Raw genomic sequence first — 24,215 nt, 5'->3', positions numbered from 1 at the left:
TTTTTTTAGTAAGCTCTATGCCCAACATGGAGCCTAAACTCACGACCCTGAGGTCAAGTCAAGAGTCACATGTTCTACTGAGTCAGCAAAGCGTCCCACTCTACTCCCCCAAAAATACATTATATATTTTAATACTAAAAATGTTTACATTCAAAAAGAATATAGGAGAGGAAAAAAATAATTCCAATATCCAAGACAACCACTATTCACATTTGGTATATTTGTTTTTAGTCTTTTTCTAATTATTTTCCTTTTTGGATGTACTTGAAAATAACAATTAAACTAGACCAGAATTCTAGCTGATAATTGATTCAAGCTCCTTGTATCAATTCAAAACAGTTCCAAACATAAGTTTATCAGTGGTAGCTCAAGTTTTAAAAATACCTTAAAAGGTTGTGTGCTGGCCATCAATTTTGTATCCAAGAGTCTAAAAACAAAAGAATTTTTAAGAAGGTAAACAAAATGCACATCAATGCCCAAAATATATTTTACTCAAACCAAGAGCCAGTCTCCTGTCCTAAAAGCCAACAAGAGAATTAAGCACCTCTCTTACATTACACTGGGGCTCAGTCCTCTCAGCCCTTCTTCATCAAGAGGCTGTCAGGGTGGGCACAAGCTCTAGAACTGCTTGTACCCTGAGAGGGTGTGGGTTATATTGATTCCAAGAAGATGGCAGAGATCTTTGTAAGTTTTTACATGGTTTAAATACCACTGTATGTCTAGTACCTGCCAGGCCATTACCAAGTACTAAACCACGCAGACTGGCACAAAATAAACTCTTGGTGGTTAAAATCTATATTTGGTGGTTTCATACCATTGTTATTTCTTAGAATTCGGTGTCAGAGATTGGAATAATGAAAAAAGACATGCAGAGAGACAGACACTAGTGTGAGAACCCTCTTTCTTTTGACATAAATGTGAAGAGTAATAGATAACAGGGCAGAATTAGCCCAGATGTAAGAGCAACGGCTCTACCACCACACCTGTTCATCTTCAGACAGGTCCTCAAACACAGACTCTTGCTCTAGAGGCTCCACGTGGCGGACACATGATCTAGCAGACATGTGATGTGTGACATATCAGAACTACCCTGTGACATTAACTGTGGGAGACACTCTCAGGTCAAGGCAGCAACTTAGAGATGAGGGGGGAAAAAATCTCTAGCCAAACAGTTCTGGACTGACTACAGAACATTCTCAACTGGTCGCTTGACTGGGACAAGGCACGTCCAACGTACAAGAGAGACAAGAGTCAACTCTTGAAGATTTTGCCAATTCTTCCGACAGCAGGGTATGGGGTGAGAGAAAAGAGGGGTGCTGCCAACTTTCACTCCCTGTTCAAATTCTGGTTTCTAATGCAATCAAACCAATCATCAATTACAAAAGCAATCGGTCACAGTTAGACCCCTTAAACCATTAACCAGTTATTATCAACTGGATTGTAATCACAATCGGATCATTACTATTTTGGATATTTATTACCTATTTGTATCTTGTACAGTATGAGAACTATTTTGAATGAAGGACAACAAATCCTCAAAGAAAGCTTACCTGGGGAAAACACATGCTGTCATCTCCTTAAACTCATTTAAGTCCTAAAAAAAAAGATGACAATGACTTGCTACGATTTCACTATTACACTCACAATATTGAAAACATACATAAATAGTCAAGCTCCATAGCTCTTTTCTCAAACTGTGATACCTCACATGAGCCCTTTAAGCTTAACTGCCAGATCCATTTCTAGTTAATAATTACTTTCTAAAAATCATCACAATTCCCTCATGACTGGGAATCATAACAATCCAACATAAAACTTTTGCATAACCAAAAGGGACAAACCTGAGCATTTTACGGCTAAAGCAGGAGGGGAAAAAGTTTCTATTACATGTAGAAAGCTTTCAGTAATAGCTCTACCAAATGAATCCATCATAATAGTGAGGCTGGCAGAGTTATTTAAATAAAATGGCTTATATAGGAAATGGACATACTGTAAACTAGGTTATACCTTTACTGAGAATATCTTTAAAATGTTAGTTAAAATGCCCATTAAAACACACTTTCCAATATGCACGATGCATGCTTTAACTACTCATAAAATTGCTAAAGCACCAGTAGCAAGTGCCTAAATTAGACAATTCATTTCCCAGTTTATTTTCATCAGGGAGTCTAAAGCCAAAATGAGATGGATCTAATTTTGAATGAACTCATTTACATACATAATTGTCACGCCAGACTGAGTAGTCATACTCCTGACCCTTTGTAACTACACTTCTCTTCAGCGTTATTCATGCTTCGTAGCATACTGCCATTTCCAATTAGCTTTCTGAGCCTGTAAATACAGACTGTGTTTAGCTAGTTTGGAATATTTACCAGCTTTTTCAAGAGCTATCGTTAAATTAACGGACAACACATGAACAAGTGGTTTCAGTGCCGAGGTCAAAGAGAAATGCAATAATGACAATTGTCACCTCTCAATATTATCACAAAGCCTCACAAAGCAAGAAAAAAAAATTAGAATTAGGGCTACTTCCAGGGCTATAAGGTAGACCCCTCTCTCTAACAGGTCATGGTGAATGATCAAGAAGATTCTTCAGAAGAGACTCTTCCCTAAAAGGCAGCTCCCAAATACAGATTCTTTAGCATATTTTTAAGCACAAAATTTGGTACCAGTGCATGTAAAGAGTTCTACCATTTTCAAGATGTTTTCTCACTTGCTCTCAACATTTCTTCCAAAACTAGGTGAAAGAAAACCATTTTCTCCTGACAATGACAGAACACAAAGTTCAATTACTTACTCAGGTAGCTTTAAGTAATAAAGCAAGAGATGAAGCCATGTCTCCTAACTCACATCCTACTCTGCCAACAGACCTCAAGCTCTAGTAGGATTCCACTAGAACTGGATTCAGAACTACGGTAGTCCCATTCAAGGTAACATTTACCAAGTGCTTAGGTACAATGTGCTATGCTAGGCATTTATAGACATAGGCAATAAAAAGGTTACACTCCTTGTCCAGGGAGCTAATTGCCTAGAAGAAAGGGACAGCAGTTAAGAAAAGCCACATGCACAAGAGCTCCACAGTTCAGTGAGAGTTCAGAGAGAGGGAAAGGAAAGATCACCCCTTGGGCAAGGCAGCAGGCAGGGAAGACTTCATGGAAGAGGCATTTGCTGGATATTGGTAAGAGATAAAGTTGTACACAGCAAAATGTTGAGAAAAGCTAGAGAAAAATCAAAGCGGAGGAAATTGTATGCCAAAACCACAGGCAAAAACACAATGCGGTTCCCAGGAACAAATGACCCAGTCTGGCTGGGAATAAGGAGAATAATAAGGGACTAGCAGACACAGGGCTGTTGGGCCAGATTGCAGAAAGCTTGATATGCCGGGCTAAAAACCAGCAGCTGTATAGAAAAGCAGTGCATGTGGGATCAGGTTCAGAATTTTGAGCAGGGTCAGTGGTATGAATAGATCCATATATGAGAAGATTATAAAACTGGTACAGTCAGAAGATACTCATTTGTTAAATCAATATGTAATGTCTCCGATGTGCCAGACTCTGGTGTTTGAAACAGCCATATAGGCAGTATTTATTTTCTTTTTTTTTTTTTTTTAAGATTTTAATCACTTTCCTCTTTCCTTACCAGTCACTTCACTGGTTTAAAGGTCAAAAAATCATTAGAGGGGACACCTGGGAGGCTCAGTGGCTGAACGTCTACCTTCAGCGCAGGTCATGATCATGGAGTCCCGGGATCGAGCCCCATATCAGGCTCCCTGCAGGGAGCTGCTTCTCCCTCTGCCTGCGTCTCTGCCTCTCTGTGTCTCTCATGAATAAAGAAATAAAATCTTTTAAAAAAAAAATCATGAGGAGCTGCTATGCTTTTTGATCTCTTTGCCCAATAGAGGCAGTTGATCTGAAGTAAACATCAGCTCTTGAGATTTATCCACTACAAATTCACAGCTACCAAATTTGTTTTGAGACTCACCACCATGGAGTCTTTGAGTCCCAGAGCAGGTGATAGAGTTGTCATGTGGAAATAGAACAAGGGGAGCAAAAGACCTACTGTATTCACAGCAGGGCTTTACTGGACTTTTCCAAAGAAAGTAATCAAGATCCCGATGGAACAACGTCTCATGAGAAATGTGAAGTAGGGGATACCTGGGTGGCTCAGTTGGTTAAGTGTCTGTCTCTTGATTTAGGCTCAGGTCATGATCTCACGGTCATGAGACTGAGCTCTGCATCAGCTCTACATGGGGCATGAAGACTAAGATTCTCTCGCTGTTGCTCTCCTCCCAAAAAAGAAAAGAGAGAGAGCAAATAAAGGAAAGGGGAAGACAGAGTGATGGGAAGCAAGCAAGATGAGCCTGTGTGCACAGTTAGGGAGCAAAAGAGGAAGAGACAAAAGAGAAACTCTTTTCCCAAAGAGCCAGAAAAGCTTATATCTTGGTGCACTGAGACAACTTGGCTCCAAGAGCAAAAACACGCCAAGGTTAACAGAAAATCTAAAGGAAGCAGCTGAGCAAGAGGTAATCACAAATTTTGCAGGACCTGATCCAGTTTAGCAGACCCAGAGCCCTTTCAATGGCCCCACTATGGCTAATGTTAGCCCCAGCCAATGAGAAGACCACGCCTGTGGCTGAGGTACCCCTGCCCAGCACTAACTGAGCAAACCACTGGCATCAAGTTGAAACAAATCTATGGCTAATGTTAGCCCTAGCAAATGAGAAGACCACGCCTGTGTCCAAGGTACCCCTGCCCAGCACTAACTGAGCAAACCACTGGCGTCAAGTCGAAACAAATATTCAACTCTGCTCTGCCAATGGCAGATGACTGAAGATCCCTTACGACAACTTGTAAGTACGTCTCTTCAAAATTTTACAACCAAGCGCCTGAGACTCTCTCTGGGAATGTGCTGCATACAAAGAAACAGCACTCACATAGAGAATGCTTTCTCAGTAATAAGGAATTATGATTTTTTCTTTTTTTTTTCTTCTAAGTTTTTAATTCCAGTTAGTTAACATATAGCATTGTATTAGTTTCAGGAGTACAAGATAGTGATTTGACACTTCCATACAACACCCAGTGCTTATCACAAGTGCACAACTTAATCCCCATCACCCATTTCACCCTCTGCCTCCCTGCCTCCCTGCCCTCTGACAACCATTTGTGTGTTCTCTAGAGTTAAAAGTCTGTTTCCTGATTTGTCTCCCTCTCTTGCTTTTTCCTCCCTTTGCTCATTTGGGTTTTTTTTGTCTTAAACTCCACGTGAGTAAAATCACATAGTATTTGTCTTTCTCTGATGGACTTGTTTTGCTTAGCATAATATTCTCTAGTTCTAACCACATCACTGCAAATGTCAAGAAATCGTGAATTTTTAACCCGGACTGACAGGTCACTTACCGCAGGCAGTGGGCAGTAAAACTGATGAACTGTGTGCATGACATCCAAGAGCATATTGTGTCCAATAACGAGTTTTCCCTAAAGAAAGTCAGGGTGAAGAAGACTTCTTAGCACAAAATCATATTGGGGCTTGAGAGTGAAATGTATGGTTCAGAGTCTATGAGGATTTTGTACTGAACTTATTTTTTTGATATTAAAAAAACCATATTCAAATAAGTAAGTTAGGGCTGGCTTTATTCCTCTTTAAGAGTCTCAGAGTGTTAAATCCATTATGCAAAGTCAAAGCTCCAATGACTTTGATTTCATTGATCTCTGCTTTTTATTTACTTTGCCGCCCTCAAGAACCAGAAGTAGTAAAATTTTTATTGAAGAGCTCTAAAAGTTAAGTGAAAAATGCTAAGTACGTTGAACTATCAATAATTTGTGAACAGGCTCCAAATATCTATTCTATGAGTGCATTCTTTAAACAACTCATTTTTATATAAAAGACATATTCATAACAACACTGAAAGGTAAAAATAATCTCTAATTCTAGTAAACAGAATGAATCTTGTTTCCTTCACATCTATGTCAAAATTCACGAGGAATGTTCTTAAATTTCCAATGCAATTCATTGCTTTTTTGCCAAATGAAGTACAATATGGGTTCAATAAATCACTCCACTGTGATAAAAATTAAACTACCACAATGGAACACCAACTTAGATTTAGCCATCCAGGTGACACTATTTTTAACAAAAAGTATCTATCTGGTCATTACAGTGGATCTATGTCCCAGTGCATCTTCAGATATGTCTGGAAACATTGGGCTAAACATAATTACATAACATAAACAGTTACATACAAAATCTTCCCAATCCAACAGACAAACTGTCCTTTTGGGTCAGTAACACCACAGCAGTACCTGGTGCCAGATCAGGGTTTCTAAACACCATTATTCAATAAAAGAAACCAAGACTCCTTGGGGAACTCATGGATTCTAAAACTGAGGCATGGAAAACACAGCCTGAGTCTGAATATCTTATGATCCCAGGAAATAAGGAGGTGTTCAAAAAAGGAGAGGGGCTGGGGCATCTGAGTGGTTCAGTCAGTTAAGCATCTGACTCTTGATTACAGCTTAGGTCATGTTCTCAGGGTCGTGGGATCATGCCCCATGTTGCACTCTGCGCTGAGTGTGGAGTCTGCTTGTCCCAGTCCTCCCCTGCTTGCTCTCGCTCTCTCTCTCTCTTTCTCCCTTTCCCTCTCTCTCAAATAAATAAATAAAATCTTTAAAAACAAAAACAAGCAAAAGAAAAAAAAAAAAAAACCACTGAGATTGTAACAGACTGCTGAATGCTAAGGAAAAGGAACAAGTAAATGTGGGTCCCGAAAAGAACCATGAACTCAGTCGGAAAAGTGATGAAGTTCAAATAAGGCCTAGAGTTTGGTCATAGTATCATACCAGTGTTCATCTCCTGGTTCTGATAACCACATGGTCATAGGAGACATCAGCAAAAGGGGAGCAAGGTGAAGAATCTGTAGAAACTCTCTACTATTTCCCTTTCTACTATTTCTCTTCTATTTCTTCTCTCGATTTCCACTATTTGCTATGAGTGTAAAATTAGTACAAAATGAAGTGTTTTAATGCTACAGAAGGGCAGCCCTGGTGGCGCAGTGGTTTAGCGCCGCCTGCAGCCCGGGGTGTGATCCTGGAGATCCGGGATCAAGTCCCACATCAGGCTTCCTGCATGGAGCCTGCTTCTCTCTCTGCCTGTGTCTCTGCCTTTCTCGCGCTCTCTCTGAATAAATAAATCTTAAAAAAAAAAAAAAAAAATGCTACAGAAAATACAGATTTACTAGTAAGACTAGCAGAGAAAGAATGTGGTGGGACATAAATATTTAAGAGTGTTGAGTATTCCCTGGCTTTATAGAGCCTGTTTTTAAGATGTGTTACTCCTAAATTTTAAATGTCTGGGTCACTGATAAAGGGAGCTTTCTTCATAGTATGCTTTGTGACGTTAACCACCAACGGTCAGCAACATGCTGGGAATTATTCTGTAGGAGCCGGACAACAAGGAGCTGCACACAGCCAGTGAAGGCATCAGAGTCTGAACCAAGCAAACAGACTCCACCATCGGGGATGGCCACAAGGAGCTCAAAGCCAAGAGATGGCTGATGGGTCTGTATTTTAGGGCTGGCCTCAGTCAAATTAACCACTTCTCTGAAGTCTGCTGGCTAAGGATGGATAATGATGTAAGCAAATATGACCAGAAATTCCTCCTTGCTTCTCTGGATGCCTGTTAGCCACTTCTGAACAGATGCTCATCTTTGTTTCGTTTCTCTGCAGACTCATCCAACTTTCTACACTGTTCTGATGACCTCACTGACTTTTCACAGGGCTCTGTAACTGCTGATTATTCCCAGTTGGGGGCAGCCGCATGCCTCCCCTCAGGCACTCCCATTCTCACAAGCCTGCACCTGGTGGTGAGACAGCCACGGAACACAGAACACGGAGGGGCTCTCTACAGCCTTAAAGTGTCCTGGGTGCAAAGCTCAGCACCTAAGATGATTTCTTTTCCAAAGGGCCTTAGAAAACAAGCAAAAATGTCCACCATGCCTATCATGGAATACTCTAGCATATTTACACAAATGGTCAACACATTTTTAAAATTTATCAAATATTATCAAGGCCATCACACAGGAGATTCCATTACAGTTATGCAGAAGAACCCAACACAATTATCTTTGTCCTCTAGGTTCTTCTAATTATGGAATAAAACGCCCTTAGTCAGATACCCCATTATTTTTCCCATTACTCCTTACTTGCTTATTCTACTTCTTAAATGGTTTTGAGAATCATAAAAGTTAGTTTCATGGAGCATATAAGGGCATCAAGCATAATCTTCCTAGACATTTTACAAGAAAAGCTTTTTTTTTTTAATTTTTTTATCTTTAAGTAATTTCTACACCCACCGTGGGGCTTGAACTCGCTACCCTAAGATCAGCAGTCACATGTTCTACCAGCGGAGCCAGCCAGGCTCCAGTTTCACTGCCAGTTTCTTGTAGGGACAAGTAAACCTTCCAGAAAATGGCGTGGATCCAATCGGCAATTATGATGTCACCGAGCACATTGTAACCATGGTTTCCCTCCATGCCAGGTAAACATTCTACACGCAACCAAATGGGTAATTGGCAGTGATGAGCACACATTTCACCTTAAATGAATTGTGTTAAAAAGAAAAAGCCTGGTTCACTTACCGAATTGGCAATGGCATGAATGACTCGAGAAAATCCCACAGCATCATTCAGTTCTTCCTGATTTAGAGAAACAAACCGAGAAAACTACTGACATAAACGGATTCCTTATTTGAACAGGTTAAAGCCTAGCTCCAAAAAGCACTTTCACGTTATATTGAGTTAGCTTTAGTTTCCTGGGCTCTATCTCCATCATCCCAAACTACTGCATCTAAAATGACATATGTACAAACCTTTCTTCTGTTTCAGAATGTGGAATAAGCAAGTACCAAATTATTCATTAGTTTCTAGAATAACGATGCCTAGGATTTACCCATCATTTCATATCGTTTGCTGAAATCTCCAAAGTCCAGGAAGTGGCCTTAGAAACACAAACTTTTCAAAGCTGCCACCTGCTGGCCAAATTCAATACTGCATTAAATTCTGAGGAAGCCCATCTGGCAGCTGACTGATCAAATCAAGCACTCTCCTAACTCCTGGCTTTTTTCCTTGTCAGATGCATTTTTGGACATTTATAGCACAGCACTCTGAGACTCAGCCCCACCCAGTTTCTTCTCTCTTTTCCTCCCAATGATACCTAAATAGGCTCAATTTCTCTATCTTGACACCCCATCCTCAGTGCTGAGCTGCATGCACCTGCTAACCCTTCCTGTCGCATCATAGCTGCATTACTCGACAATTCTCTGCCCATGAGCTCGTTTCATTGCCAGCTCTTTGCAGCTCTCTGCTCTCTGGCCTCACTCTCTCTGAAACTGTTCATCTCTTTAAACTACCCTCAAGCTAATAAGTGTTGGCAGGGATGTGGAGAAACTGGAGCACTTGTGCCCTATTGGGGGGAATGTAAAGTGGTACAGTCGCTATGGAAAACAGTATGGCAGTTTCTCAAAAAATTAAATATAGAACTTCCATACGATCCAGCAACTTCATTTCTGGGTATATGCCCAAAAGAACCGAAAGCAAGGACTCCAAAAGAATTTGCACACCCACGATCATAGCAGTATTATTCACAAGAACCAAAAGGTAGAAGCAACCCACTGTCTATGATAGATAGAAGAAGGAAATGTGGTCTATACGGACAATGGGCTACTGATCAGCCTAAAAAGGAAGGGAATTCTGACACCAGGTACAACATGGATGAACCTGGAGGACACTATGCTGAGTGAAATAAACCAGCCACAAAAAGACAAATGTTGTATGACTCCACTTACATGAGGCACCTAGAGTCGTCAAACTCAGAAGGTACAATGATGTTTGGCAGGTGCTGGGACAGGGAGCAGATAGGGAGTTAGTGTTTAATGGGGACAGAGTTTCAGTTTTACAGGACAAGAACAATTACCTAAGTAGCAGTTTCCTAAGATGGATGGTGGTGGCTACCCAACAAGATGAAAGCACTTAACACTACAGAACTGTACACCTAGAAACAGGATAGTATATTGTACACTACGTGTATTTTGCCACGATTAATTTTTTCTAATTTTTTGGAATATTTTTTTAAAACTTCATTTTCCTATGCAAATGTTTTAATGACATCTTTATGACTTTCTCCCAGACAATGAACTCTTGGATAGGAAAGCCATGAATCATTTGCTCTGGGGGTGCTTAAGTAGCTCAGTCAGTCAAGGGTCTGCCTTCAGCTCAGGTCATGCTCTTGGGGTCATAGTAGGATCGAGCTCCTTGTCAGACTCCCTGCTCAGTAAGGAGTCTGCTTCTCCCTCTGCTCCTCTCCCCTACCCAGTGCTTGCTCGCTCTATCTTGCTCACGCTCTAATAAATAAATCAAAAAAATAATTTGTTCTTATGCCTTCTGCATCTATCACCATGCCTGAACATACGGTGAATACACTACAACTGGTAAATAACTAATTCGACCCTAATTCCTATACCAGTGTCCATTCTTCCTTGTGACCAGAGGTCTTTCTTGTCAAGTGGACGAAAATCTGAATTCCTGGAATAATGAGAACTGTGCTGGAGTCCCTGCTAAATATCCCAGTTCCCTTGGGTCTCAGACTTCTGTCTTATTCTCCTCTGTCCTCTGGATTGGAATTCTAGTTCTCAAAACTGTTATTAAACTTTTACTGCAACACTTAATAATTATTATTTTAAAAAAAGAAAAACTACTCCCAAGGCTAAACCCAGTAGCCACATCTCAGTCTTTATTCTTCTCCTCTGCTGACATTCCCCTCTTGGAACATTCTGCTTGGCTGCTGGTCTCAAGACTCTCCGGGCACATTCTTCTCCTTCTGCCTATCATTTCAATGCTAGATCCCTCAAGCACCTACCCCAGACCATCTTACTCTCATTCTTCAGTGCAAGGTAGGTGCTCCAGCCCAGGCCCGGTGTCCCCACCAATGAGAGCCACACCTAGTTCTCACCTCACCTTCTCTCCTGAGCTCCAGAATGACAAGTCTGTCTATAGGACACCCACTACTGGATGTCCCAAGACATCTAAAATGTCACTGAGTCAAAAACAGAGGGTGACATCCTTTTCCACTGTTGGGGGACAGCTCTGCCATGGTGCCATAGTGATCTTGCATGTATCCATATATGCCACACAGGCAAAGGCCTGAGTCACGACCCATCTTTGTGTTGGTGGAACAGCCCAGGAAGAGCGGGTGGGAGGCCAAGGCTTGTGAGGAGCTGCTATGAGGCCATCTCCAACCTGCCTCCCTCTCTCCAGTCATGAGTACTTCTCACTACCTCCCAGGTTCTGATGAGGCATGGGGCTTTCTGCCCCACGCTCCTTTGCAAAAGAGAGCTACAACAGAGCAAAGCACTCAGCTGCAGTCTAAAACTGGCTCCTCAGTAATGGGGCAGCCAAAACTCCCACTGTAGTCTCCTGGCCCTTTGGTTTCAGTGTTGTCTTTTTGACATGTGGGGCCAAATGCAGCTGGCACCTCTGGCTTATCTTCCTTCTCTATATAAGCAATAAACTATCTAAATCCAACAGTAGCTTTTTGTCCCTTTACTAAGTGAATCAGTCAGCTGTGGCCCTGCCTTATGCATGTGTGAGCTCTTGGTCTCCTCTGCCTGTGTCTCCCTACCAGTATCACTCTGGCCCTCCCCCATCTGACACCAGTCTACCCAGTTGCTCAAAATTTTGGCATGAGTATCTTTCTTTTCTCCCCTCCACTTTTTTCTTTTTTTTTTTTAAGGTAGTCTGGCTAGGTTGCATGACATTTTTTTTTTTTTTCATTTATTTATTCATGAGAGACACACACAGAGAGAGAGAGAGAGGTAGAGACACAGGCAGAGGGAGAAGCAGGCTCCATGCAGGGAGCCTGACATGGGACTCGATCCTGGGTCTCCAGGACCATGACCTGGGCCAAAAGCAGCACTAAACCACTAAGCTACCTGGGCTGCCCTCCCCTCCACTTTCAGTGCCCACACTCAATCCCAAATTCCACTGATTCTACCTTCTAAATATCTCCAGGTTCCACCTAAATTACTACTCACTATCCTATTCCAACCTACTGACATCTCATAGCTAGGTTACTCCACAGCATAATCGTTCTATCTCCCTGCCTCTGGTCCTCCTCTGGAATCCACTCTCCAGACAGCAACCAGAGTGATGCTCTCTAACAATGCAAATACAACCATGTCATCCTAATCTATTGAATCACAGGTTCCACAGTTTGTTTTAGGAAAACCAGCAACTGTGCCCGAAGCTAAACACAGCAATATTAGCAGTTCAGTGACACACAATCTGAATGATGCGTGCAGTTCAGTGACACACAATCTGAATGATGACCAAGGATACTTTCTTCAAGACTGATTCACACAGGCAAAGGCTGGTGCTGGTCAACCACCATGTCAGACTCACTTTGGTGGCTATGTCTAAGTTTTTAACCTTGGGGATGCCTGGGTGGCTCAGTGGTTGAGCATCTGCCTTTGGCTCAGGGTGTGATCCTGGAGTCCTGGGATCAAGTCCCACATAGGGCTCCCCGCATGGAGCCTGCTTCTCCCTCTGCCTGTGTCTATGCCTCTGTGTGTGTGTGTGTGTGTGTGTGTGTGTGTGTGTCTCATGAATAAATAAATAAAATCTCTAAAAAAAATTTTTTTTTAACTTTAAGTTACCCCCGTTCTGTTCTAGGTTTCTCTGCCAATTCAATACTGCTATGGTAGGACACTATTCATCACGCTGAATGTGACACAAGACCTACAAACATACAGAAAGGCCTAAGTCAGTATCGAGTTGTCATTTCTCACCCAAAGAACGTGAAAATGACTCAGTCACCTGTTCCTTAGCGAGTTTCTGCTGCTCCCTCCTCTTACGCTCTTCTTCATCTACTTTGCTGATGACGATGTAGCGCTCCTTCTAAAAGACATAAAGCAGAAGTACAACTTTCAGGAAGCAATCTGATCTCAAACAATACAGATTCTGCTACCATCCGGAGTTATATGTTTTGCCAGCACACAGCCTTTCATGGGCTAAACATGCTGAAAGCATTTTGAAATGCCACCAAAAACTGAGCTGGTGTGTTACAAACCAAAATTCTGCCTCTGTGCTTGAATAACGTTTGCCTGCAGTTTAATAATTCAACCCAACAGAGGTCAGTTCAAAATATCAACAGACTACAAGAATAAGACACTTTCCATGACGAACACTAAGAAGTTATGTTCCATGTAAATGTGAATTTCTAAACAGTTGGCTTTAAAATAAAATTTCTGTATATTTTGATGACCTAAGAAAAAAAATCCTGGACTCCCTGGTAAGGTTTCAGAAAACTAATCCCTTCTTTCTCATGTATTCTACTTTGTATCAATTAAGCACACCACACCCTGTGTCAAAGTTTGAGATTTATCTTCTAGCTAGAGTTTTCCATTTACTTCATCTCTTATTTCATCTGACATCTGACTTAAGAGCAACCACAAAATTCTTAAGAGCATCCACAAAATTCTGAAATTCTAAAATTTTCCTAAAGGAGCCCACCACCAGCCTCCCAGTAGCCATTACGGTTCCATCATCGCATCTCTGCGATGGAATATATGCCATAGCAATGCTGATGCTTAATGCCGCAGATTCTATGATTTAATTTCATGCGCCCATCTAACAAGAAGCCACTTTTTTCATGTAGAGCACTACAACTTTCTACCACAATTAGAATGTATACTAACATTTACATACTTTCAAGTTAACAAAGCATGTTCATGTCCGCTAACCCACAAAATAGCTGTGAAACAGGGACAGACTGTCATTGTCAGGCTTGTCCCCAGAGTACCAATGAGGAAGACAAGGCTTCCAGATCCAGAGGTGACATGACTTGCCCAAGGTCACCCAGTTCATAGGAAGCACAGCCAGGAGTCAACCCTGACTCTTAGCATGTCAATATATCATTCCATGTGTTTGGCCCTGGATAGTTCTTGGGGTTACCTTTTCAGTTTCTAAAGTGTCAACATGAATGCCTTTGGGATACCTAAAGAAGAGAGAGAGACAACGGGACATCACTAGATGAAACAATGACAGCTAAAACCCTAGGTATTTTCAAAGCAACTCTATGGCTGAAATTTAGTTAACTTTCATTAATATATATACTACTATAATGAAGGCTTTCTAGTAAGTCTTGTCCATAATATTGCAGCTGCCAAATGTTTCTCTATGTCTTCTTTTAAAAGTCAGGAGTGCATCGGATTTCAAATTAAATTTTTTAGGACACAGGCATCTTCTGACATGTCATGCATCACATAATACACTCAGCTCATTACCACACAGTCAAATCTCGCTTCCAAATATAGTAACATTTACTTCCTAGGTGAAATTTTGAAGGTCATTTTAGATAATACAGGGCATTCATAGAGGTCTGAGGTAAGTTAACTCTGCTATACTTTGACATGGTAATTTGCAATAGCCAAGGAGAGGAATCTGGAACCTACATGGAGTACACTGCAAGGGTAACACAACAGGAAAGGAGCCCAGTCAAAGGACAATGGTCCCTTTCCCATTTATTCAAAGTAAATTCCAAGTATACACATCATTGCAGATTCTAATGGGAGAACAAGAACCTCAAAGTCAAATATAAACATCCAACTGTTCAACACTAATGTTCAAATTGTGGATTAGAGAGCCACTTGGAAAATACAGAAATAGGGTGCCTAGGTGACTCAGTCAGTTTAGCATCCTACTCTTGATTTCAGTTCCAGTCGTGACCTCAAGGTCATGACATCAAGCCCCAAGTCAGGCTCCCTGCTGAGCTCGGAGTCTGCTTGAGATTTTCTCCCTCACCCTCTGCCCCTCTGCTCCACAACCCCCCTCACATGCACATACTCTCTCTCTCTCTCTCTCTCTCTTAAAAAAAAAAAAAAAAAAAGTGAAAATACAGAAATCTATGGAAACACATCCAGAAAAATACATGCACATAACAATGGATGCAATTTTGGGGGATTCACAGACCTCCTCACCCATGGCCCAACCCCTGCTTTAAAAAGAGCATTCATCTGAGCTATTTCTTAGATCTCAAAACCCAGGGATGCCTGGGTAGCTCAGCAGCTGAGCATCTTCCTTCAGCTCAGGGTGTGATCCCAGTCCGCGGATCGAGTCCTGCATCAGGCTCCCTGCGAGGAGACTGCTTCTCCCTCTCTGTGTCTCTCATGAACAAATAAACAAAAATCTTAAAAAAAAAAAAAAATCCCGAGACTCAATCTGTATCATACACCATCAAAGACCAGAACACTATACATCCAAACTTCATGGACTTAAGACCAAAGTGATAATGAAAAGAAAATTTTAAAGGCTTAAAATCATCTGCTAGGAAACAAAAAAATTAGTGGGTATTCAAGGAACTTAAGGAGTAGGGGGAAGTAACACAATTAAAGAACACCCCAAGAACGTGCTATGATCAAATCATTACAAACTACAGAATCTCAAAAGTGAAAAGAGAGCTAAAGGATAATACTTAGTTTTAAATCCTGGGTCCCTCACAGAGCTCTCACATACAATATAATATAAACACTTACTTCCAGCTCAAAGTCTGATAGATTAGTTTTCTTTGGAACCTATAAAAACAAAAGAGAAGGTACTGATTTGGGCTCATTAAAAGAAAATCCTAACTGATCAAGCACTGGCTGAGAAAGACATTTAACTTTTAAAAGCAACTCCATGAGCTGTGACAGGTAAGACGCACACAAAAACAGGCAGGATGTTTGTGGCGGCAGGATCCCTTGCCACTTGTCTTCATCAGAATGTTCTTTAATATTATTCTATCACATTTTTCGAGGATGTAAAAGTTCTTGTCTAACCACAGCAACACTTCCTGTGGCTATACGATGACTTTCAAATAGGCACATGCATTAAAACACTTTTTGAAGCTAGTCTCAAAGTAAAAGGGAAGTAAGGTATTTGAGTCACTGCCTCTTTGAAATGCTGACATTTTTTAACTGCAGAGAGAAATTCAAAGGAGAGAAGGGGGCTGACAGTGAATTCTTCCCTTCGAAGCTTTCATGAATCAAGCACTCCTCAAGGCTAACGTAATTATGCCACTCTAGAGGGTACATTAAAGCCAAAGATGCATGAGTGTTTTCTCCCCTCCAGCACAGGACAGACTGTTCATTCAGTGTCTCAATATACCATTGTCCTCACTGTGTTAATGCTAAAGTTAGTGCTGACATCTTGGATACATACAAATAATAAAAAGACTGCAAATGTGTGTTTCAAAGACCAAAATGGAGCCCATGCCAGAAATCATCCACCACTCCAAAAAAAGAACATATGGGAATATTCAGGGCAACTAACCCAGTGCATGGCTCTAAATCCAAGTTCTTATTTTCTTCACTTTGCAGTAAATCTTCTATTTTCTCTCTGAGGAATTAGAATGAAAACATCAACATCAATATCTTTAAAAGAATGAAGTCATCCACCAAGAGAATCATCATACTCAGAAGCAATCTAACCATAGGCACATAGGACAGTGTAACTCTACCCAGTTAGGTTATAAGTTTTTAGCTACACTTGAAAGTTATACGTGGTTACACATAAAAATATTTTATTGGAGGGGAGCGGGGGGCAGCAAGCAGTTGGTTAAGCATCCAACTCTTAGTCTTAGCGAAGGTTGTGATCTCAGGGTCGTGTGATCAAGCCCCATGTGGGGCGCCCTGCTCAGCATGGAGTCTACTTGAGATTCACTCTCCCTCTCCCTTTGCCCCTCCTACTCGTGCTTTCTCTCTCCCTCTTTCTCTGTCTCAAACTAAATAAATAAATCTTTTTAAAAAATACTTTAGCCCCGCCGAGTGCGCAGGCGCGCCCGCCGGGAGGGACGGGGGGGGGGGGGGGGGGCGGAATACTTTATGGGGCACCTGGGTAGCTCAGTGGTTAAGCATCTGCTTTTGGCTCAGGTTGTGATCCAGGATCAAGTCTTGCACTGGGTTCCCCAAAAGAAGCCTGTTTCTCCCTCTGCTTGTGTCTCTGCCTCTCTGTGTCTCTCAGGAATAAATAAATAAAATCTTAAAATACTTTATGTGGACATATTCTTTTTGTTGTTATTTTTCACAAGTTAGTAAAACTTCTCAAGGATTCATCAACACAAGTAATTTAAATTTTTACTTTTCTAGGGGAAGGAGAGTAGGGGGCTGGGCAAATGGGTGAAGGGGAAAGGGAGATACAGGCTTCCAGTTATGAAATAAGTAAGTCACAGGAATAAGAAGCAGAGTACAAGGAATACCATCAATGATACTGTAATAGTGAAATAATGAGACAGATGGGAGCTATGCTTGTGAACAGAGCATCATGTACAAACCTGTCAAATCACTAAGTTGTACACCTGAAATCAATATAACACTGTATGTCAACTATACTCAAATAAAATTAAGTAATTAATTAATTTTTACTTTTTTGGTAAAGCAGTTATACGAAAACTCAGTAAAACCAGACGCTCCTCCAGGGGCAGGTCTGCGACTGCCAGGAGCAGTTTCTGCTAGTCAGAAACTCCATTCAAAGAAACAAAATAAAACAAAATAAACAAAAATGGGGATATCCTGCAAACATCTGGATGGGTCTATTTTGTTCCTCTGCCTTCAGACAAACTGGACGGTGGTTATCAGGCGGGCCCTTGATCCATGCAGGAGGTACGCCCACTGGCTAAGAGTCTCTTGCCTAATGACATGTGGGAAGTCTCAGGGCAGTACACAAGATTCTATTTAACAATGTGCTACGATTACACAAAATTAGGTATGACACAATGAAACCCTGCCATTCACCCTATCACACCTGCATGCACTATGTGTGCGCAGCTCAACCTTAAAATATAGATGTTAGTCCGGCCCCAACATACATTTACATAACGTCCATTCAGTTTCAGTTTTGGAACTTACACCACTTGGTCAATAAACTTCTTCTGGTCCTCAGGAATTGTCACAGGACATTTTGAAGTGTTTGGAGATACATAAGACAGAGCTCCTGCACCATTGGACTGCAGACGTTTTTCATCATACTGCTCTCTTAACTGTCTTTCTTCTTCATGATTTAAATATGGAATTCCTAAGTGTAATTTTAAAAAGAAAGCATTAGCAGAAGTAACACCACATAAATATCTTAACAGAAAAATTTTTGAATGAACCAATGAATCTAAAACACTCAGGAAAGGCTTAACATATATAATCATATCCCAAAAAGTCAACAGAAAAAGCAAATGATTTTGAAATATGTCTGTCTGTTCATTTGCTCCCATCATTCACCCTTCTTTCAACAAATGCTCATTCGGCACTTAACATTGGGCCAGGCAATGTATCCAGCACAAGGGATGGTCCAACAGTGAACAAAGGAGATGCACCCTGCTCTGTGGTGAAGGGGGTGGCTTTGGACGACATGATCAGAGGTCATTTTTAGGGAAGACCCGAAGGCCACTAAAGGGTCAGGGGAAGAGCACTGCAGGCAGGGGAACAAGTATAAATGCCTAGAGGATGGAATGGCACAGACTGCTCCCAAACCAGCAAGGAAGGTGGCCGGACCAGAACACGGAGAGCAAGAGAATGGTACAACATCGACATGGAGAGGATGTGCAAGACTGTGCAGGCCTTTACAAGCCATGGCAAGAATTTACTTTATTCTAAGACCAATGGAATGCCATTAGAAGGTCTTAAGCAAGATAATTACATTATCTGCTTCTCGTTTCTAAGAGATCATCTTGACTCTTGAAGGCTGAAGGCGGGGTAAATGTGTGGGCATGGCTTGATTTACAGTGAGACCTCATTTACACAGTAAACTGTAAACTGTGTCTCTCAAGAATAAATAAAATCTTAAGAAAAAAAAAAAGAAGAAACACAAGGAGAATGAGGCACACTCCCATTTGGCCGTTTCTCTCCTTTTCTGAAAATAAAGCCATCAGGCTGGAAATGATACATCCATAGAGACCAGTTAAGGAAGTTCTTTCAAAAGATTTCTGCACTTATTCCAATATAGTGCTCTAACTACAAATGGAATTTTGTATTTTCTTTATTTATTTTTTCTAGGTAGGCTCCTTGCTGAGCACGGATTCCAATGTGGGGCTCAAACTCACGACCCTGAGATCAAGGCCTGAGCTGAGATCAAGAAGAGTTGTATGCTTAACCGACTGAGCCACCCAGGTGCCCCCTTGGAATCTGTATTTTGTAAAGCTTTCGAGTCAAATATGAACCAATGGAGAAAAATTTTTAGAACACCCAAACTGTGTGCTCAAGCCCAGCTCATTCACTCACTGTGTTAGTCTGGGCTCCAAGAATCTTTCTCTTGCTATTTCCAAGTCAAAATCATCAATAAAAATTAAGGGGCAGCATCAGTGAGGCAAGTAAAAAACACCATGGCATGGGTTCTAAAGGGTTCACAAGACCATTTCGCTGATGGGAAGAGAATTTTGAGTCTATCTTCCAGTACTTTTGTTGAGAAAACTCTCCTTCCTGAACTCAATAATTTGGCATTCACGGTGGAAAAGAATGTAACTTATGAGACAAATTAAAAGTAGTTATTGACCTTCCCACAGCAGCTGCTTAAAACCGTGGGGGAAAACCAGAGGCTCTCCCAAACACTTGGAAGGCAAAACATTCTGGTGGGGACTTTACCGCCCAGTATTCACTCATGAATATTGGGTCACTTCCTTGACATAGTAGACGACTCCAGCTTTCAAAGCATCAGGGATATGAAATGAATGAGATGTGGTCCCTTTCCTCAGGGTGTCCACCCACCTGTCACACCAGCCAGTGAGCCAACATGACTATGGTCTATGCAGACTTTTTTTCTCCCATGAGAAACATTTCCAATTATAAAACAAGCACTACTTGAAATGGGGAGTTTTCATTACAGCATTTCTAGCAGTTACTTTTTTTTTTTTTTTGTAAAATTTTTTTTTTATTTTTTATTTTTTTTATTTTTTATTTATTTATTTTTTTAATAAATTAATTTTTATTGGTGTTCAATTTACCAACATACAGAAAAACACCCAGTGCTCATCCCGTCAAGTGTCCCCCTCAGTGTCCGTCACCCATTCCCCCCCACCCCCCACCCTCCTCCCCTTCCACCACCCCTAGTTCGTTTCCCAGAGTTAGGAGTCTTTATGTTCTATCTCCCTTCCTGATATTTCCCACACATTACTTTTCCCTTCCTTTATATTCCCTTTCACTATTATTTATATTCCCCAAATGAATGAGAACATAAGACAGTTACTTTTTAATGTACTCTACCAGTTATCTCGCTGGAAGAAAACAAGGAAGTGTTCCCCTCAGGTGGCCTGTCAGGACCACTAAGTCACACCAGTAGGAGAATAAACCTCACCCAATAAAATCAGAAGTAAGTGAGGCTTTGTTAGAGAGAAATGAAGTAGTGTCTACTCTTCCCGTTCAGCTCACAGGTGACAACGAGGCTAAAATTTTTAAAAGGCATGATAAAAGAATTTTTTAAAAACTCTAAGGCTGCACATGGTATACCAAGACTCTTGAGATTCTGTGTCAGACGGCAGGCACAAAAAGATAATTCTCAATCAAATCCAAATTTACAAGCTCTAAGGATAAGTCACATATAATCTTACCATTGCGGAAAACTTTATTAAAATCAAATCCTTGGCTTGCTAGAAAGTCAATGCTTGAGCTCTGAAACAGGAGTGAACAGAACATACATTTTGGTGATATTGGCGGCGGATACGTGAACAGAAGCAAGGAGGTAGCTCAGACATGTTAACAAAAACAGGCAGCCAAGGAAATAGCATGCCAGAGGTCAGAAAATTAGGCTTTCTACTCCAAGGCTGCCAAATAATCCATTCATTTAAACTATCTGGGCTCAGGACGCCTGGGTGGCTCAGCAGTTGGGTGCCTGCCTTTGGCTCAGGTCGTGATCCCTACAAAGAGCCTGCTTCTCCCTCTGCCTATGTCTCTGCCCCTCTCTCTCCCTCAGTCTGTGTCTCTCATAAATAAATAAATCTTTAAAACATAAATAAACTATCTGGGCTTTTCTTCTTTAGAGCTTATAAAACAAATATCCTTTGTTTCACAATATTTGAGAAAATTGTAAAGGCAAATACATATTCTCCCAAAAGGCAGAAAACTCCTGATCCTTGTACTGAGTAGGAAACTATAAAAAAAAAAAATAAAATGTACCGACATTCTCTCACCACCAGTTCACACTTAGAGTAGCTCACATGTGCAAGTCGTAACACATCACAGTAGATTCTGAAAACCGAAAACCTTAGCTGGGCATTCTTTACATTCAAGATCAAAAATAGAGAAGAGTTCCCAGTACCAAGACCGATTACACAAACAATCTCAAACCTGCTATAAGCTACACGATAGAAGTTTAAATGAAAACATTAAGAAAATACTATGATACATGGCACCCACAAATGGCAAATCACAAAGTTCTTGACTCGATCTAACCAAAGAGCAGGAAATACGACCGTAGCTACTCTAATTTCGTTTTTTTTTAATATTATATTTATTTATTCATGAGACACACAGAAAGAGAGGCAGAGACATGGGCAGAAAGACAACCAGGCTCCTAGGGAGAACCTGATGCGTGACCTGATCCCAGGACCCCAGGATCACACCCTGAGCTGAAGGCAGACACTCAACCACTGAGCTACCCAGGCATCCCTAGCTACTCAATTTCTTGTTTTAAGTCAGAACATGAGAAGGTGACACATCTTAGTCATTTTGATATGGTTCCTCATAGAACTACCTTTCCTGAACTTTACTGTGTCAGGATACCAATATCCCAGATGAGGGACATTGTACCAGTCCCATTACACTCGTGACAGTATTCACTTGAGACACATAGCTGAAGACAAGGTTTTCTGTATTTGTAATTGCTTTATGGTAATGAAAGTTGTATGTTCTCATGACCTGCTTTGTTCCGATCCTCTGGGCCACAGAAGTGTGGGTGTGTTTCCCCCAACTCAGCTGCTAGAAAGCACAGAGATGAAGAGTGGAGACTTTCTCTGACACAAACTCTGTGTTCTAATCACACTGTACAAAGCACATCTTCATTTTTCTTTGCTTTCAATTTTTCCTTTACTCATTTTTTAGGTCTTGTGTCAAAAGGTAAATAACGAATTTATCTTTATTTGCCAACACAAATTCTTTTTAAAACCTGGCAGAAATGTAAAAAAGACTATCTTACCCTACCACCACCACACACATGTACACACGCACCTGGCCTTCCATTAGTTCCAGGTTTTCTGTGGTTTGAAACGTGCAATTCCCCACCCCCATCCACATCTTCCCTTTTTATCCTGTTCTGAACCAAGACCCAATGTCTTCTGACTTGGACCACAACCCTCCTTTCTGTCTACCGTTCCTGAGTATTCTTTTTTTTTTTTTTTTAAGATTTTATTTATTTATTCATGAGAGACACACACATAGAGAGAGAGAGAGAGGCAGAGACACAGGCAGAAGAAGAAGCAGGCTCCATGCAGGGAGCCTGACGTGGGACTCAATCCCGGGTCTCCAGGATCACACCTTGGGCTGAAGGGGCGCTAAACTGCTGAGCCACCAGGGCTGCCCTGTTCCTGAGTATTCTTATAGCTCTGCGCACTGAAATATCCCATCACTGACAGAGGCACTAAAAGATGGACTAAGGAAAGGCCTTTCTGTCCCTGTCACTAGAGTCCAAAATATCCTAACTTCCTTCTCTTTAAATATCCAGCCAAAGGTTCATCTGTCTCTTTCTGAATCTATGTATTTTCCACTCAAACAACACCCTTCAGGTTACACAACTTAATGTCTTTTTTAATGCCACTGAACTTAAAAACTACTTAAAATGCACTGGGTGTTATATTTTGGCAAATTGAATTAAAATAAAGTATTTTTCTAAAAAAGTACTTAAAATGATGGGGCGCCTGAGTGACTTAGTCAATTAAGCATCGGTCTTCAGCTCAGGTCATGGTCTCGAGATACTGGAATCAAGCCCGATGGTGGGGAGTGGGGGGCGTCGGGGGGTGATGTCTCTGGTCAGCAAGGAGTCTGCTTCTCCCTCTCCCTCTGTCCCTCCTCCCCACCCCCACTTGTGCACTCTAATAAAATGTTTTTAAAAAAACTACTTAAGATTATGAATTTTGTTATGTATTACTTACCATAATTTTTTTTAAATCCTAGAACCTACCAAATCTATTTGAAATTAGAATCCATGACCTTTGATTTGCCCTAATTATACCACTTTCAGGATTCAAAGAATGAGCACCGCTATTTGGGAGAACAATTTCAGGCATCCATCAAAATTTCATATGCAGACGCCCTATGAGTCAGCAACTCCCCTTCTAGGAAATCTGTCAAAAAATTCTATAGGGTGCCCGAGTGGCTCAGTCAGTTAAGCGTCTGCCTTCAGCTCAGGTCATGATCCCAGGGTCCTGGGACTGAATGAGCCCCAAGTAGGGAGCCTGCTTCTCCTTCTATATCTGTCCCTCCCCACCACTCATACCCTCTCTAATAAATAAATAAAATGTTTTTTAAATCCTATAAAAATATTCCTACATATCTGTGGCACCTAACTGGCTCAGTCAGTGGAACATACAACCCTTGATCACAGGGTGGTGAGTCTGAGTCCCTCACTGGATGTAGAGCTTACTTAAAAAGAAAAAATTCCTACATATACACCAACATATACTACACACGAATGTTTACAACACTGTTTAAAATAAGGAAACCTTTGGGGAGCCTGAATGGCTCAGTCGGTTAAGCATCTCTTAGTTTCAATTCAGGTTATGATTTCAGGGTTGTAAGGTCAAGTCCCATGTCAGATTGCATGCTGGCCTAGGAGCCTACAGAGGATTCTCTCTCCCTCTGCCCCCTCCCCTGCTCTCTTTCTCTCAAAAAAAAAGGGGGGGGGGGGAATCTTTGGAAAAGTTCTACATTCCAATTAAATATTAAATAAATTACATACATCCACACTGTGAAATATGAAGAAACTGTGTTGAGTGGAAAATACATGTTACATAAAATATGAATATTAGGAATCTGTAAATATTTTTAAAAAGATAAACATGTGTGTAGATTTATGGATACAGATGGTCCCCTACTTAACAATGGCTCATATTAAGATTTTTCCACTTCATAGTGATGCAAAAGCAGTATGTACTCAGTAGTAACTTTACGTTGAATTGTGAATTGGGATCTTTTCTGGGCCAGAGATATATACAGCACAA

General features: G+C 41.1%; 1 protein-coding gene across 1 annotated transcript in view; it reads right to left on the bottom strand.

Annotated features, from left to right (window-relative positions):
- PARN (poly(A)-specific ribonuclease) overlaps positions 1-24,215 on the bottom strand; it is a 154,335-nt gene that overhangs the window by 123,019 nt on the left and 7,101 nt on the right. Inside the window, exons 6-15 of the mRNA XM_026003146.2 lie at positions 20,613-20,673; positions 17,929-18,094; positions 16,355-16,420; positions 15,580-15,618; positions 14,000-14,042; positions 12,863-12,943; positions 8,633-8,689; positions 5,397-5,474; positions 1,551-1,594; positions 385-427 (exon numbers count right to left, since the gene is read on the bottom strand). Of these exons, the coding sequence (XP_025858931.1) occupies positions 385-427; positions 1,551-1,594; positions 5,397-5,474; positions 8,633-8,689; positions 12,863-12,943; positions 14,000-14,042; positions 15,580-15,618; positions 16,355-16,420; positions 17,929-18,094; positions 20,613-20,673 (678 nt within the window). The remainder of the gene's footprint in view (positions 1-384; positions 428-1,550; positions 1,595-5,396; positions 5,475-8,632; positions 8,690-12,862; positions 12,944-13,999; positions 14,043-15,579; positions 15,619-16,354; positions 16,421-17,928; positions 18,095-20,612; positions 20,674-24,215) is intronic.

Source organism: Vulpes vulpes, chromosome 3 (genome assembly GCF_048418805.1).
Source record: "Vulpes vulpes isolate BD-2025 chromosome 3, VulVul3, whole genome shotgun sequence".
Classification (NCBI taxonomy): Eukaryota; Metazoa; Chordata; class Mammalia; order Carnivora; family Canidae; genus Vulpes; species Vulpes vulpes.
Note: the sequence above shows the minus strand (reverse complement) of the source record. Positions and strands in the feature narration are given on the sequence as shown.